Source organism: Anser brachyrhynchus (genome assembly GCF_964034855.1).
Source record: "Anser brachyrhynchus genome assembly, chromosome: 6".
Lineage (NCBI taxonomy): Eukaryota > Metazoa > Chordata > Aves > Anseriformes > Anatidae > Anser > Anser brachyrhynchus.
In genome coordinates, this window is record NC_137700.1 from 22,350,260 (window position 1) to 22,368,082 (window position 17,823).

A 17,823-nucleotide genomic window follows, 5' to 3' on the forward strand; every position below is an offset into this window, starting at 1 on the left:
TGCCAAGGAGCAAAGAGTAGACATGGCTGTGGCTGTGCAGGTGCAGAGAGAGATATTTTTTAAAAAAGGCTGAGCTATTCCAGAAAATGCTAAGTCATTGTAAGTACCACACCGGTTGTTGGTTCAGATGGAGTCTTCATGCGGAAAGACAGAACCTGTCTTCTCTGTGACAGTGTGGTCTGTAAAAGGTTGGACCTCTCACTGAAAAACTTGAGGGCCTACAAAACAAAACACTTCCAAATACTGGGATTTATGCAGCGGTAGTGCCTGTGCATGCATCATTGTATGACGCTCCTCAGACAATACTCAAGATTATTTTTTATGTGCCACCTTTTGCTGCTGGTTTTCTGTACGCAGAGCTACTTGGTGTCAGCTTCAAATGAATAAACTCTGCATCTTTTCTTTGAGGTAGAATGGGCTGTGAATGGAGCCTGACGGGGGAGATTGCTGTGTGATGTTGGCTTCTTTGCCACTGAGCTGCACTGCTCTGGAGTGGAGTTTCAGGGAGCAAAGCAGAACAAAGGATGGCTTATTTTACAAACATGGTGTCACTTTGAAGAGTCCAGGGGAGCAGAATTGTTTATGTAAATTATTCCTTGGTTTTACGTTCTTAATTGAAGTAAATTATCTTCTTGCAAACAGGTCAAGAATTTGAAAGAAAAAGATTCAATGCCTGTAATTCCATACAGAAATGCTAATCTGTTTGAATGTGAATGTTTTTCCAAATTCTATTCTTTTGAATGCTCTCCTAGTTGGAATTGCCTAGTTGTTGCTTTTTATTTTAATTTGATGGTCCAATTGTCTCTTTGAAAAACTGAAAATCGGTGAAAACGCATTTCCAATGCATTGAAGGCTTGAATTGCAGACCTTTCAGCAGAACATAACGCATTAATTTTTCAGGTCTGTATTACATGGGTTTGTAACAGTGATTTCTTCATAGATGTTTATTACCTCTGATGAGATATGTATGAATGTTTTAAATGCTAATGTAGTGCACAGGCCAGCATCAGCATGTAGGATTTGCAGCATGAAGATCTGTAACAACAGGTAGAAGCATCTGTGTGTAAATACTGAGTAGCTGTGTTTGTGTGGGTAGCCCAGCAGGTGGGTGGCACCTGTGTTCTGCTTTAAGGCAGGGGAGGAAGTCTCCTTTTCCTTTGTGGATCAGTAAAGTCACTCCTCTGTGCTGAAGGCATATCGTGCCTCTTACTTGTTCTGGATTTTCTCTGTAGCAGGGAAAACCAAAATCTGCTATCCATCTGTGCAAAACTGGACGTAGTAGTACACAAAAATGAATAAATCTGTTCTCAGAAGAATTCATGCTAGGAAGGTGGCTCTACAGAAGAAACTGAAATAGTTTTATTATAAGGATAAACATTGTGATTTAAAGATGTGTGTTTAATTTTTTTATTTTTAAAGAACACACGTATTTTCTGGGCCTCACTGTGAGAGAACATTGGCAAAAATGAATTCCTGACAACTTAGGGTGGGAACAATGAATGAGTTTCTGGAACAGCCAGTGGTGGTGGCTGAGTTTCTAAATTTCCACAGCCCCTGGTGCGTGGGGTGAACACGTCGGTGAAAGCAGCGTGTATCTCTCTGCTCGCTTCTACCTTGGTGCAAGCTGGCGCAGTGCGTGTGGGCTGCAGGTCCTCCGGTCCCACCCAGCCTGGTGTTTGGCAGGGGTTCTCTATCGCACATGGATGCACCCATGAATGTATGCACACACACAGCTGTGTGCACGTCTATAGGTGCCGAGGTATACTTAGGTGCATGCATACGTGTTATTGTGACAATGGCATTGGGCTTAACCCAAGCCTTTGAAGCTGGTTTTTGACAGCATATGCATCTGTCTGCAGAACAACGTATTAGGCTCTTGTGAAGTGTTGATATTAATCTGATGTTATGTTTTCCCTTCATTTATTGCATATTAGAGGTAACGCACACTGTCAAGCAACAGCAAGCTCATTCATTTTAGGAAATTAGCAAAGCCACGTTGTGGCCCACTGCTTGAGAAACAGCTGTCATGGAAATCTCTGCTTTGTTTACTTGTGAGACTGTGTGTTTTTCTGCAGAATTCCCTTCTGTTAATCTGTCTCATATGAATATGTTGTTTTGAAACTTTGGCATCTTCCCCTTCTGTGCTAGTTTTGTTTGGTGGTAATGGAATTGAGAGCCAAGAGGGACTCTGAATGGCAAATAGGTTTCCTAATTAAGAGGGAGTGATTGGGTAGAATTTGAAAGATTAGTTGTGAATGTGTCTATACTTTTGTTTAAACTTCAGCAGTAAACTCTTAATTATGTTTTGCAGGATATGAATGATTACTCACCGGTATTTAGCAAAAAGCTCTACAGGGGAATGGTTGCTCCTGATGCAGTCAAGGGCACCGTTATCACTACCGTTTCAGCTGAGGATCAAGATCCTCCGGTAAGCAAAAAGGTTCTATTAATACTCTGCACCCAAGAGGGAGAAATCTTTAACCCCCATAAGCGACCTAACTCTCTCAACAACAAAGGTGATTATTATGAGTTTCACAGAGCAGTAACTCATATATTTTTTGTCAGCCTTTTTGGACAGAGGCTGCGTGTAAAACAATGGTTTCTGAAGCTGGCACATAAGTGATACAGCTCCTTTCTGACAGGAAGAGGTTTGAAAACCACTTCATTCAACTTCTCAGTGTCAGATGAATTACAGGAATAGGAAAGAACGGATGTCATGGTTGTCTTTTGTACAATTGTGCAGCTTAACAGGGAAACAAAATACAGCTTTTTAAGATTGTTACCTTGATTTGCAGTCATTGTGCATTCCTAGTCTGAGACATCATAGGGTCATGGGGATGAGGAACTGCACAGCCCACCAGCTGGTTTTATTGGATATGTAGTATTTGAACAGACTGGTGTTGTTTTGGGGATAAAGTTTATTTTTGCCACTGACTTTTATCACTGTTCCCTAGTGAAGCACTTGATTGACAGAACTGAACACATATTTTTGACTTGTTAGCTCTTCTGAAGGGTAATATCAGTTTTTATAATCAGAGGGTGATGAACATTGGTGACCAGATGATACACTGAGGACAATAAAAGCCCAAGATGTTCTGCCAGCCAGGTTTAATTTTTAATTGTTAGTGTTTGGCATATTAAGGAGAGTAATCCTCAGGGAGAAGTGTTCAGAGTGAATGTGCCATGCACATTAAAAGATGATGGCAGTGCTTTGATACAAATCAACTGTAGCTTAGCTAAATATGTTTCGTAGTACTTTATTTACCACTCAAGGACAGAAATGCTGAAGCAGTGTTTCTGTAAAGACAGTCCTGCTATCCCTTTGTAAAAAGTCCTAACACAATGGTAAGTAAATTCACTGCAGGTGGTGTCTATCAGCTGCATATTACTGAACCTGATGATATTAAAGTAGTTAATATTTGCTGAAGATCTGGACTATTGTTTGTCTAAAATATATATAAGAATATGATATCAACCTGTAGGTCAAAAATAGCAATTGTTATCACTAAATAGTTTTACAGTGTACTTGAGGAATGCAGCAGCAGAGGACATACACGTTATTTCAGCAGTAGACGAAATGGAGAGCTGTGTCTTAAATGGCCAGTGTTGGGCAATTTCCAGGGGAATATTAAGAGAAGGAAGCATTAATTTCTCCATGGAAGTAGTCTTCCAGGCCATGACGCTGCTGTGAAGGTAACAAGCCTCAGCACCCATGAAGATCATGGACATGTATGATGAAGCTTGGGTTTTGAGGATCTTAGTTTTGCTTTAGGCACTGCAGTTACACTCAGTTCCACACATCACCCAGTTCCATTTTGGATTGTAACCTTTATGCGTGAGCAAAGGGAAGTATCTCTAGTAGCCTTGTAGAAATCTACAGAGTAGAAATTCCTGCTCTAGCTATTCACAGAGTTTGGTAAGTGTTCATATTTTTGTGGCTTGTATACGCTCTTGCTGCACCTTTTGCTCCCTTTTTGCTCTGTGGAACTACAGTACTTTTGTCTGATTTTTTTCACTGTTCCTTGGGGATCTCCAGGCCAAGGTGTCCACCATCATCTTAATCATTGTTTAAAACTGAAACTTACAGTGAAAATTAGAGTTGATGGCTCAGATTTTATTTGCTGGGAAATAATTTTAAATTGATTTAAGATAATATCCTGTAACTATGTGATCTAAACTAAGCTTTGATTGTACTTTCTGAATGTTTTTTTTACTGGCAAGTTTCATATATGTCTTATTCTTCCATATATTTGGTGCAGTAACATGGGTGCAGAATTTCTGGGTGGCATTAGAAGCCAGCAGGGTTTATGTTGACACTATATGGCACAAAGGTATTACCTTATTTTGCCAACATTTCTTCCTGAATAATAATGCACTCTGTTACCGTAGCACTACCATCAAATTAGTAAGCTTTGCCTTCATAAACATGGGTCTGAATTGCATTCAGCATTTCAGGGAGTTCAGCGGATGGGTGTTAGCTGGAGAAAATTCTCTGTTGCTCTCCCTAGGAATGAGTTGGAAACCAGGCAGGTAGGAAACTCTGTTTTCGTTAAAGAACTTTCATCCTCATCAGTTAGCAGCAAATAATTCAACAGGAAACACTGCCCATATCACAAGTGGAGCTGCTTTAGAGTGATCTGCCAGTGGAGAGGGGGGAAAACTTGCTTTCCATGACTGTTGAAAGAGCTTTTCTTTTTTTTTTTTGACAGTCAAAATCAGCCAGTGATAAAGTTCTAAATCCATCAGTAACACTTCTATAGACCTGGCTCTGCCTGTAGCATCAGTACGCATTTGTCCTAGCAGGTTATCTCACTGACCTCTGAGAAAAGCATACAGAAAAGGATGCTAAGGATCAGTGAAATAGGACAAAAATCAGGATTTCTCTTTCATGGAATTAGTGGAAATTTCAACACAAATGAGTTATTGGGATATATATTATAAAATATATATTATAAAAATATATTTTATATATTCATTGCTGCTAGAGAATCAGTTTTTAACTTGATTTTTTAATGCAGATTTTATTTAATATTATCTGTTGCCTTACAATAAGATTATTTTGGTCTTGATGAAGGATTTGCCCATTCTGATATAATCTCCATTTTGTGATTCCCTAGATTAATGTGTCTAAACTTTAAAGAATAAGATATTACCAAAACAGTTGATGAAACAAAACAGTCTCTAACTGATTAATAATGTATTTGTAACCTTTCTTAGTTCTGTGGAATCTGCATTTTATAATGCAAAGTTATGTCAGTTTCTCATCTAAAAAACAAACAACACAAAAAAAATAATAATCCTACTAGCCCATCAAACTGTCAGCAGATTTTTTACTTAGAATTATGTTTAGCCCTTTATACTTCTGCAGTCTCTCCAGTTCTAACATTTCTATCACTGTTAGATGGACAGATAAATGTAGAAATTGATCATGAGTAAGCTTCCCCGCTCTTACAGTGGGTAATAATGGCCATCCTTAGGTAGCATGAGAATGGGAGAATATAAAACCAGACTAAAGCACTTATGTCTCCCAGATTCCTTTCTTGTGATTTCCTCATGTATTTATATGGATTTATTTTTTCTGATTTTGAGTGTTTTGTATTTGAAAGATGTGAGGATTGCTTGTATTTCTGTAGAGAAATTGATGCACATACATGAGAGAAATCAAAATCACTGAATGCTGGATCCTGCTTATTACCATTATAATAGGCATAAATGCAGGTAACAATGTGAAGATTTTGAAGTCTTCAAAATCAACTGTTGCATTGAAATTGTGTAATTTTCTTAACTGAAGCATACAAACCTGACGCCTGTAACGTTAAGCCACCAGTAGAATGCAAGTGTTGATAGTAGGATTGGTTTGGTCGCAACAAACATCGATTTATGATTACTACTACTAAGTGCTCATTTAATACAAAAATCACCTGTGCTAGATTCAAATGCTCCCGAGTAGAAACCTCATTATGTTTTCATTTTAACCTTTGGATTTCAAAGTGATCAAAGAACTCTTGGCCTGAAGGCATGAGATATCTCTGATAGTTATTCCTTCAGTGCCCTAGTGAAATGTCATTTAAAACATAGAAACCAGTGCTTTTGTCTAAAGGACATAATAGGATTTGAACGGTTTTCTTGAGCAAATGTCAGTTTCAGTTCTAACCATTTTCTCCTTTCTTTCCTTTTCCAGTTTGAATTCACTTTTTGTGTGTGTGTGGTAACTGAGAATATAAAATATTTTTAAGAAGTTACTTTTCATGCTTGCATTAAAAACCCTTAATTTGAATTACCACTCTGGTCATTGAAATCTGGTACGTTTGGTTTCACATACATTTCAGGAAGCATGTTAGATCAAGTTATGTCCTTTTGTTTGTTGGAATGATCCATAGTATATTTTTCTCCAGTTTTAAACAGTTTTATGGTATACGATCTTTTAAGTTACTTCATACATCCTACTGTTGCTCACACTGTGTTTCCCAGACCAGCTTTCCTCTAATTCTTGACACGTGTACAGGTAAAGGGTAACAAAATGCATAAAGCAAAAAAAGCAGGCCAAGGGAGGCATAAGGAGTTGTGGTAGTAGAGCAGAGCCCTGGTGGCATGACTGCTGAGGAGAAGCTTGAGTACATCTTCAGTTCTTTCTAAATAACTGGTAAACCTTACTAAAATACAAATCTTGTACTTTAAAACACTTTTAGACCACTTGCAGGAAGCTGTCCTCTTTGTGTGGGGGCTACTGTGAAGAAGCAGATGGGGGAAGCATCCCAGCCTCTGTGTAAATGGGGGGGGGGGGGGGGGGGGGGTGACACCTCTGTGTCAGGACAGAGCAGACAGTTGTGTGCAGGATTTCCCTCATGTGTCATCTTGAGCTTTCCTTCCAGAATGGTTGTCCATCTGCAACTAAAGGACTAAGTAAGATACACGATTTTTGCACTGTTAAACTGTGTTCTTTGTTTCCTGTAAGAACTCCACTATTAGAATTTAATTTCCCAACCGAATCCTGTTTTGAAAACAGTGATCTGACCAAAGGATGAAGTCAAAAGCGAGTAACAGTGCAAGCAGGTATCCTGTGAGGTCCATAACTATTTGTGTGGCTGGAAAACACAGACATGTTACATCTCTACTGGATGTGCCAAATAAATGCTTCATGCAACTAAAGTAGATATGATAATATCCTATAGAAAAAAAAAAAAAGTATTATCTGTAAAATAGGGAATGAAAATAAAACCAAGATCTGAGACCACCAGTGGAAAAAAAAAAAAAAAAGAAAGAAAAAAAAAGCCTGGAGTTACAGGCATAGCTGAGCATAAAAGAGCATAAAAAGAGCATAAAAGAGAAGTAAGAGTCTAAGGCTGCAAGGTAATAAAGAAAATTCCATCAATGGAAACAGAAAGGAGTAAGTGAGTCCTTGTACAGACGATAATCAGACATTTGCTTTGGGGCATGTTAGTGTGGACTAAAGAGTAGTGAGAGAGAAGGATGCCCAGTTACTGGAGTTTCTGAGACAGCTCCTCACGCTTAGCCACAATTATATTTAGTCAAATGTAGAGTTTTGAACTAGCATCTTGTATGCCCTGCTTTGCTTTAGATAACCCAAATGTACACAGCTTTGGTTTCACCCAGAGACGTTCTCCAGTCTTTTTAGTGAGAGATACCTGCAGACCCCAAGGCTTAGATGAAACCGGTGTCTGACTCTCTCATCAACACTTCTGAATTTTATCAGCACAGTCTTTAGTATCCCGAGCTAGCAAACACCTGTTCTTTGGGCAGGTAGATGACGTTTTATAGCTGGTGAGATCTGAAGTGTACATCAGGGCTATAACAGATGCATAAAGCCCTCTAGCCTACGTCGCTCGATGCTATCAGATGCTGGAGAGTCCTCAGGACTGCTTTCAGTTCCCCTGTTTGTAATAATACTTCTGCTCTCAGTGCTCAGTCTGAGAGCTTAGCTCTCAAGGAATGATGAGTGGCCAGCACAAGACACAGCTTCTTAAAATGCTTCAGGGGTGGCAGCCAAAAATGTGTGGAATTGGTGTCTAGACAACGTGTCTAGGCCATCTGGGTGAGTCACGCTTGGCAGCTGAACAGAGACACGGCTGAAACTGCTTTTAAACAGCCTCCCTCTTACTTCTATTCCTTCCTTCCACATTGGGTTTGGATGTGACTTAAACCAAAAATAAATGCTAAGCCATGCTGTACATCGTCACAGGGTATCTTCGTTTCCTACACACACTAATGAATAGTCTGACTTAAAATGGCATGGGGCAATCTGTTCAGGAGCAAGAGAGGGGAAAGCAAAAAGGACTTGGCTCTGTGGAATGACAGCAAAGCAGTGGCTTGACTTGAAACTTTAGGGGTTAAACCTGATTGAGTGGGAAGGTTTTGATGATGAGAAAGATCTTTAAAATTGTTTTATTTCCAGTTATGTACAAAAGTTTTTTTAAGGAGATAATTGCACGTGGAGGGATTTGAATGTTGGTTGCATTAAGCTTGTCCTTTTTGTTTGTCAAAGGCACTACGTCCTGTACAGATGGCCATGCACGTACCGAAGTTCGCTATTCAAGGACACACGAGATCATCCCTGGGGAGAAAAAGAAGAGTTTTATTCATTGTGATTAGTTTATGCTTTATTGAAGTGATATGGTGATGAAAGATGGCAGATGATTATAATCATTTTTTCAAGGAGCTTAACTCTCCAAATATTGCAAAAGGAGAGCATCTTGAGTTATGTGATAGGTGCTTGGTTTAATTATCAGGAAGTGAATATTTCCAGGACTGATAGATCAGGAGGTTCATGCTTTTCCTATATAGGCCTTTTTTACATGGGCCATCACTGTAAAAGCTGGAATATTTCTTTCATGGGCAATTCCCCTGCATATTCTGATTTTGTTGATTTGAAATGTCAATAGAAACAGATGCAGAATGCTAATTTTAATGACCAGTCAGCTTCCAGAGCTCCAGAACATCCAGTTTAATGGTTTATCCAGTCTCGTAACACCTTGTAAAGTTTGTGATCAGTGGAGCTATTTTGTCAGATTGAGAGTAATTGTCCTTATTGTTTTACAGCACCCACTGAAAGTGCGATGCTAACAGATATTTAATTAGAGATTTAACAGATACTTAATTAGAGATAAAAACATTTTCAGATAGTCCAGGGCTTGATCTTTTATAAACTATTACTGTTGAATATCATAGTGTCTGCTGGAGATTAGCATAAGGGAAACGTGCTGCAAAATCAGTAAGCTTTTAAAGGAATTTTATCTTGTGGCTTTAAAAGTTCATACTCTTTTTGTGTTCAGCTTGTTATTAATTTAGAATTTCCAGAATTAATCCAGACTTGCAGACGCTTTCATTGAGTTATATACTAAAGAATAAAATAATTCAAATTTTAGAGCTTATATAAAATTATAAAATGGTAATGACTGGTAAATGAGAGAGTAAATACGTGTGAGTGCACTGTTAACAATCCATAGTTGGTAGGAGACCCACCAAAGTCAATTGCTCACCTTGTGGACTGGCCCATCTTTAATGGTAACTGTCCTGTGTTGGTTTGTTACAAAGAACACTTGCAGCCATCTGTACATTCTGTCTTTAGCATCACTTTCCAGTCTTTTTCACAGAACTAACTTTACAAAATTTGCCTTAGTGAACTCTTTATGTTGTAAATCATTCAGATTTCTGTTGAAATCTCTGAATGGAAATGAATGGAGACCATTTATTTAACCTTACTTGCCTCACATTTTATCTACAGTAGCTGTAGAAGTTTTCTGACTTCAGTCAGAAAGTGGCATTGAGTACAAAGGGACTTGATGCATAAGTCTGCCTTTATCTTTTACACTAGTATTCCATCCTACTACATGGGATAAAATCCCAGTCATTTACACAAATGCACATCTGGAATCTTCATGAGTGCAGATGGAAGTGAAATGCTCTTTTTTCCTCACTTTGCTGGGCTCCGTCTTTCTGGTTTTGTACCTTGGTTACCCTTTTGCATAGTGGGAGTAAGGATTGCTAGCTTCCTTTTGAATTACTTTCAGAAATATGAGTGAAAACATACAGAAGACGTTACTGTTACTATACTCATGCCATTTCCATGGCTCTATTGCATTACAATTCATCTGCAACCTCTCTGTGCCTGTTGAGAGTTATCTTGGTAGTGCACATGTGCACTCTGCATGGCCTCTTTGTCCAGGATCTCCACATGCACCCTAATCATCTAATGTAAATGCTGGAGATGTTTTTGTGCCATACCCATGCAGTTTCCCCAGAGAAAATGGAAACTTGAGGAATTATGCAGCAATAATATCGTAATTGGAGCTGGATGAATTTGATATTAGTCTTGGACTTTTAGGATAAAAGTTCTGGTTCAAGAGAATGAGCGTGGTTCCTGCCAGCTAAAATCCTTTCTTTATGGTTTATTTGAGAGTGTAATTTATTTGGCAATATAATCTTATATTTGAGTTTTGCTGTAGGCATAGGAATGCATCTAAATTAATTTTAAAAAGAAACGAAAGATGATTAATACTTGAGATAATTGAAACTTGCTTCTAAATGGATTTCCCTGGAAAATTTCTCATGAGATTTTTCTAATTACATTGGTGCCAAAATACAGTAAATAAAAAATAAATCCCCATTTTGTTATTTTCAGAAATGACAGGAGAAAAGTGTACTTGATAGTTATATCAGGAGCAATAACCTGATGAGATTTTTCTTTATTTAATAACAAATTACCTAGTGTGTGCATGTTTAATGATAATGATAGCTTCTAGTCTTGCAAGCAAATGTGAGGACCATTACTCTATAGCCAAATAGAGTGGATCTTAGCAGGTAATTTCCTCTTAATTGTAATGGTGAAGAAGAATGTCAGGACGAAAGTTGTATAATTATCTATTATGCTATGATCTTTGAAATTTCTCATGTTTTCAAGAATTTTCACATGTATAATGTGCATGGTCATGTAAAATACTATTAACAACTAAAACGTGGTTTTCATAAATTACTCCATGAAACATCAGATCACATCTGGTAGACCCAGTTCTGAATTATTAGAGGTGCTAGACTGCCAGTGGCACAGGAGCACTGGACTTGCTAATACACCCTAATACACTAATACACTGGGCCAGGCTGGATTTCCTTGGAGGGCTCCAAGAGGCAATGGCCTTCATCACTGCTGCAGTTAAAAATACCCGGAGGAGTGGCAAGGCTCCCTAGAAACTCTCTGAAACTCTCTCTGGGTTGCATCCAGCCCTGTCTCACTTTTCTTTACATGCAAAGTGTTATGTGCCCAGGTTTTTGTGGGAAAACAGTCTGAGATGGCCTGGCTGCCTTGCTCTCTGTCTTCCTCTTTTATTACTAGACTAAAGTATTCTTATTGTTTTGACATCAGTGCCACTGATACCTCCAATTAAATTCTTACATGGTACGTATGATTTTTAATGCAAATGAATATTCTTTGTTCAGGTGTCACTTTTCTCATGTTATGGTTTATTTGCATTTGAATGTAGGTATGGTTTATTTGAATAGTCCTACTGCTCATCAGAAGTTGGCAAAATCTGATGCCACACTGTACAGCTCTGTAGCATGCATTAGCATGATGTAAATAGTTATCCCAGTAAAGTTTATAGGTCAGAGCATGTGTTTTGACTGAGCATTTCAGTGCTCTTCTGTTGTATCAACAAGATGTCCGTATTTACTGAGTCTGAAACACTTTGTAAATGTTTCTGTTACAGTTTACAAAAGTAACCTCCGTGTTTCCTTACAGTTAGGAGCTGACATGATACAGTGAATATATTGTCAAGAACAGCAAATCTCTTTTATACCACAGTATTGAATACAGATGAAAATTACCAATTCTCTATTAATGAAACTGTTGGCTTTTGATGTTTTGTCTGTCTAAATGCAATGTAAAGATCAAAGCCAAGTCTGAGGTCCAGACTCAGAGGAGTTTATCAGCCGCAGTCATACCAACAGTAGTTTGTTTCGATGTGCTTCTCTGAATCTACTCATTTTTGTGAAGTGTCCCAGGTGTCTACATATCCAGGTAACACAGACGGATAAACAGTTATTCAGAAATCAGTGTGCAAAATAAATACACACACACACACAAAACTTTCCTTGCTCTAAACACCTTGTTTGATGCCTTTTCTTCTATTTAGCACGTAGTTTTTACTCTTAGTGGCTTCCAGTGCTTTAGGAAACCGCTACTTTGTCACCTTTTAATCCTTGAAAACACACAAATTACTAGTGAAATAATATCAATACTGGTGAAGGGGCACTTGCTGAGAATGAAAGTAGTCCGTTAAAATTCAGGTGTCTCCCAGCCATCCTCTGTAGCCTGTGGGTGGTGCAGCCCATCTCAGGGGCTTTAGCGAGGCAGATACAACCTCCCAAGAGGTTAGGTGACACCTGTCAGTATCTGCCCCTCTAAAGTTAGATGTGTGTGCCAGGCACCATCCTTCTGATACCAGAGAAAATCCTCTGGGGGGGGGTGTGGGAACGTGGTTGTTGCAGCAGAGCCTGGGGTGCTGCGAGGGATCTCTTCTCTGGATCAGCAGCTGGTGATACCATTGTAACAGTGTTATCGTACCTTTTAGCCACAAAAAACTGCACGTGACATAATCTGCCTCTTCTTACTCACCCCACTGAGTCAAAAACAGTGAAAAAAACAACGATGCGTACATACAAAGTAGGTCATTAATAAATTCTGATTTACGTTGTTGGAGTGAAGGAGATATGTTTGTATTGAAGATTAATGGGAATGGCTGCAATGGAAAAATTTTCCTGGTGTAATTGAAAACATGACTCAGAACAGTTTCAGTGCTACAGGAGCATGAGAGAGGCTGTGGGAGAGATGATCAAGACAGAGGTAATGCGGGCGGCACTGCCAGGGAAGGAGGTGTGCTGGGAACGGAGCATGCAGCCTGAAGGTCAGGAGGTCTCTACAAGGTTTCCAGGCCCCTTGAAGAGAACTGTGGCACGTTGTCCCTTGATCTTGGCTCTGCCCTCCACGCTGACAGGTGTGAGAATCATGGAACGGCTCAGGTTGGAAAGGACCTCAAAGACCATCTGGTTCCTGCCCCCAGCCATGGGCAGGGACACCACCCACTAGATCAGGTTGCCCAGGGCCTCATCTAACCTGGTCCTGAACACCTCCAGGGATGGGGCATCCACAGCTTCCCTGGGCAACCTGTGCCAGTGTGTCACCACCCTCTGAGTAAAGAATTTCCTCCTAACCTAAATCTCCCCTCTTAGTTTAAAGCCATTCCCCCTTGTCCTGTCATTACCTGCCCAAGCAAAAAGTCACTCTCCATCTTTTTTATAAGCCCCCTTCAGGTATTGAGAAGCTGCAGTGAGGATACCCCGGAGCCTTCTCTTCTTCAGCCTGAACACCCCAACTCCCTCAGCCTGCATTTACAGCAGAGGTGCTCCAGCCCTCTGATCCATCCTTGTGCCTTCCTCTAACCTGCTCAAGAAGGGGAAGAGTGTGACTGTGGAGATCCCAGGGACAAGACTTGTCACCCGTTTTGGTTTTTTAGGGACTTGGTAGGTCACACGGGTCAGCACAGGCTGCCAGAGCTCTCCTGTCTCTCCAATGTGGCAGCCAGCTGCCTCGTAAGCTGTACTTACAGGCATGGTTATTTTGTGTGCTAAAGGTCCTTGGGAGGGTGACAGCTGGAATGAGATCGCTGGAAATGTGATGGATGCATTGAGAAACTTCATTTTTCAGAATAAGTGTTACTTACTCAGACATCTAGTGGTAAAATAGTTAAATTGGGTAAATAGCCTCCTGTTAGCAAACATTGAATTACTGATCTGAAAAACTCATCTATTATACCCTTCTGGCAATGCATATTCTGATTCCCTTTTTAATTTTGGTATTCTTGAGTGCGTATGGACGCAGACAGTTTGTGAGACATGCACAGATGCACGGGCTGCCTGTGCTTGTTCTTGTCATTAAAAATGGGGATTGAACAGTTTGTTACAAGGCTACTTAAAATCCATTTGCAAAAGAGCTTTTTCTGTTACCAGTGCTAGGCCAAATGCCTTCTCCTTATTTGTTTTCTGAGGTTGTGCTTAGAACTAGCAGTGATGTCTAATGGTGAGAGGCAGAAGTCCTCTGTTAGAGGTGGCAGGGGCCACAGTGTCCCCTCACTTCACAGACACATTTCCTCATGACTCTTTCAGGTTCTCCTCACGAACTAGGAGGGCATGGAGGGAAAGGTGGTGGTTCCAAAATTGCTGGTGCTGTACTGTTCAGACACAGAGAGCATGTGTTGGAAGCTGCAGGCCATATAATTGCTGTGCTTTAGCTGTTGGAGGTGAGGATTTGGAAAGGTTCTTCGACACTCAGCTTTGGCGAGTCAAGTCAAACCTACAGATATTGCTGCTTGATGTGGACATGAGACGGTCCGTTCAGGCTGTGGCTGGTTTACCCAAGCAACCCGGCGCTGTTTGCATTTTGTCTCCTCTTAAAAAAAATTTAGTGAATGTCATGTAGGCTGAAGTGTCCTCTGTTCACAACTGTAGTCCAATTTTTCAGAAATACAACATGTGAATCTTCCCGACTTCAGTAACAAGACTCCAACTTTCAGGAGAAGCTGAATAGTGTTTACATTTTTAGAATATTCAGAGTTTCCTGAACTAGCACAAAAGGAGACTTTTAAATTCAGATGTCAATATACTGTTGAAAAGTATGTTAACCAACCTTAAGTGATGTCCTTCTTCTGTTATTACAAAAATAAATGAATTATCAAACAGACCACCACTTCTGTCTATATGTATATATCTTCTTCAACCTAAAGATTATTTTTTTTAGCTGGCTTCTTTCCAAACCTCTGATGATTTTTCTTAGTGGATCTCTCAGATGTTTCTAAGATATTTTGTGGGAGGGATGCTGTACTGGGTCTGGCTGGGATGTTAACTTTCCCTGCAGCAGCCCATGCAGTGCTGTGCTCTGCACTTGTAGCTAGAACAGCAGTGGTATCACACCAGTGTTGTGCCTGCTGCTGAGCAGTGCTGGCACAGCATCAGGACTCTCTCTAACCCTCCTAGGGGGTGGGCAAAAAAGTGAGAAAGAAACATCACCGGGGCAGCTGACCTAAACCAACCAAAGGGATATTCCATACCATACGATGTCACACTCAGCAATAAAAGGTGGAAAAAGGAAGAAGAGGGGAGGGGTGGGCTCTCGTTGCGAAAAACCCTGTCCTCCCAAACATCGGCTACGTGTGTTGAGGCCCTGCTTCAAAGACATGGTCAAGCATCGCTCATTTGTGGGAAGCAGAGAGTAATTTCTTTCCTCTGCACCTCCACATAGCCTTTACTTGTTTGTTTTTTTTTTTCCCTTTCCCCCTCCCTTTTCCCCTTTCCCTTTTTTCCCTTTAGTTAAATTGTTTAATTAATAATAATCTTTCTTTAATAATTATTTTTTCCCCCTTTAATTAAATCATCCTTATCTCAACCCATGAGTTGTTCTTTCCTTTACTTCTTCCCGTCCTCTTCTAAGGAGGGGGAGTGAGAGAGCGGTTGTGGTGTTCAGCTGCCGGGCACAGTAAAACCACCACAGATGCTCAGTATAACTAACCCAGTTCCGAGGAAGGCAAGCTGCAAGTTCTTTCTGATGGTCTGCTGAGCAATGTTGCATTTTAAATCTTTAATAACTTAAAGAGGTGAGTAAAAAGAAAATAATATGAAATTTGCTTTATTTCTGACTTCCAGGGCACACCAGCAAGTCGAGTCCGATACAAAGTAGATGTTGTCCAGTTTCCTTACAGTGCCAGCATTTTTGACGTGGAGGAAACTTCAGGGCGTGTAGTAACCCGGGTAAACCTAAATGAAGAGCCAAGTACGGTGTTTAAGGTAAAACCCATATGTCTGTGTATTATCAATAGAAATGTTACTTGCATGTAGTAGTACTCCTTCTACACGTGTTTCTCTCTTATGCTTTATATTTCATAGAAAGATGTGAAATTCTTATTTTGTTTGTTTCTTCAGTTTCTTAATTTCTTCTTGTTACATGTTTCCTGGCCTTTTTCATTTCAGAAAGATCTTGGGTGGATATGATTGCTACTCTTATGATGGGGAAAAAAATGGGAAGCAGCTGAAGGAAACCTGCTTTTGGAAGTTAACATTGCTAATGTTTTTGTTTTCAACAGAGCTGTCAGCATAGCAATTTTAGGGAAAAAAAAAAAAGTAAGGATGGTAGTATATCTTGTAAAGAAAGTTACTGCACAGTTTGGGTAGTTGGGGACTTGCGTTCACAAGTGCTGTAATGTAAAAACACTAGCTTTAAGGAGACAAAGTACTGTTGTGTTGTTACTGGTACTGAAGAGTCTCAGGTGTAGTTAATCTGGAATAAGTTATGATTTCAATCAAAAGCAAAGAGACAGGTCTGCCTTCATAAATCCATGAATGGAGGAGGTAATTGAAAATTGAAGCTTGTCAGTAAACCAAAAAAAATGTATCTTACAATACATGAAGGTTTATATGTAACTTTCCTACTTCGAAGCTGCCAACTATGTGTCTTCATTCAGGTGTGTTTCATTTCTTCTTGCCTTTCAGTTATTTTTTTCTGAATTGAGGGTCAAAGAGAGGTTTATTTTCATACTTTTCAGTTATAAGGAAGTGAAATTGTCCACCATTTTCCACTTTTTGAGAGTCATGTCAAGCCATATGATGAGCTTGAGTAGCATTGAAATGCTATCTCTCTTTTAGGAACTTGGGGCACTGCTAATTTATTTCCAATTTCTAATTAATGTAGTAAAACTGGGGGGGGGGGAGAGAATTATTTCTTGATTAACCAGAGTGAAGCTTTTCACAGTAATAACTTTGTGTGGCTGTTTTCTGAGGCTCTGATACATTACATGCTGGTGACAGGCACATGGACATGGCATGTTTCTATATGAAAACTGCTCTATAGTAGGGCAGACCAATGGTAAATTTAGCAGTGCTGCATTTCAGAAAATATGGATGCTTAGGGAAGGAACAGAGAAAAGAAGACATAAACTTCCTCTGCTATGACTTCAGAAATCAGAGATGTGGGGACTTCCTGAGTTGGTGTTTGCATGCAGATCTCCTGAAATAAGGACAAAGGTAGGGAGAGAAAAACCTAGCAAACGGTCCATTAGTCCATCTTCAGTGGGCTGGTCTCTCATCCTTTTGCTTAACTTCATCTGAAAGCTCAAAGCAGGTGAATTTATTTGTCCCAGCAGAGAAGCGTAGATAAATAATTAGACTGAGTAAATAATAATTTGAATAACTAAAGATTAGATATGCAAGAGATTTATAAAGGCTGCCTTTGGTGAAGATCTGGTTTTGTCCATGATTTAGCATCTGGAGTATCTCTTTTCAGAGTTCTTTTGTTGTCAGTTGGGGATAGAACATGTTTCTTTCATAGTTATTTTGATATTGGACCTCAGTTTTAAATATTAACGTCTGTCAGCAGCACAGAGTCTTACCCAGCACTTTTTTCATTTGTTTTTTTGGGGGAGTTGCAGGTATTTTTCTGATAATAAGCGCTCCAGTGCTTAAATGTAGAGCTGAATTACACCTTTTAAAAAGTTATAAGGGATTCTGGAGTTTTGGGTAAGGACAGTCTTTGATAAGATGCAAAGGGAAGCACATGAAAAATGTAAGTTATGTTCTTGAAGCTGCCAGCATTTTTTGGAGATGTATTTGTAGAAGGCTATGGAATTCCAGTTCCATTTTACTATGTTTCTGTAAATTTTCTAGCATATGCTTCAACCTGCAGATGGCTGTCACCCTTTTCCTCTGCTTTGTTCTTATACAATGTATGAGTTGCAGTGAAAGACGTTCTCATCTGACTTGTTAGAC

General features: G+C 39.7%; 1 protein-coding gene across 30 annotated transcripts in view; it reads left to right on the top strand.

Annotated features, from left to right (window-relative positions):
* PCDH15 (protocadherin related 15) overlaps nt 1-17,823 on the top strand; it is a 539,977-nt gene that overhangs the window by 431,235 nt on the left and 90,919 nt on the right. For 28 of the 30 annotated variants that reach the window (XM_080598442.1, XM_080598431.1, XM_080598457.1 and 25 more), the window contains 2 exons: nt 2,312-2,428; nt 15,709-15,849. In XM_080598442.1, the coding sequence (XP_080454568.1) occupies nt 2,312-2,428; nt 15,709-15,849 (258 nt within the window). The other 2 variants (XM_080598451.1, XM_080598452.1) reach the window with 2 other exon arrangements.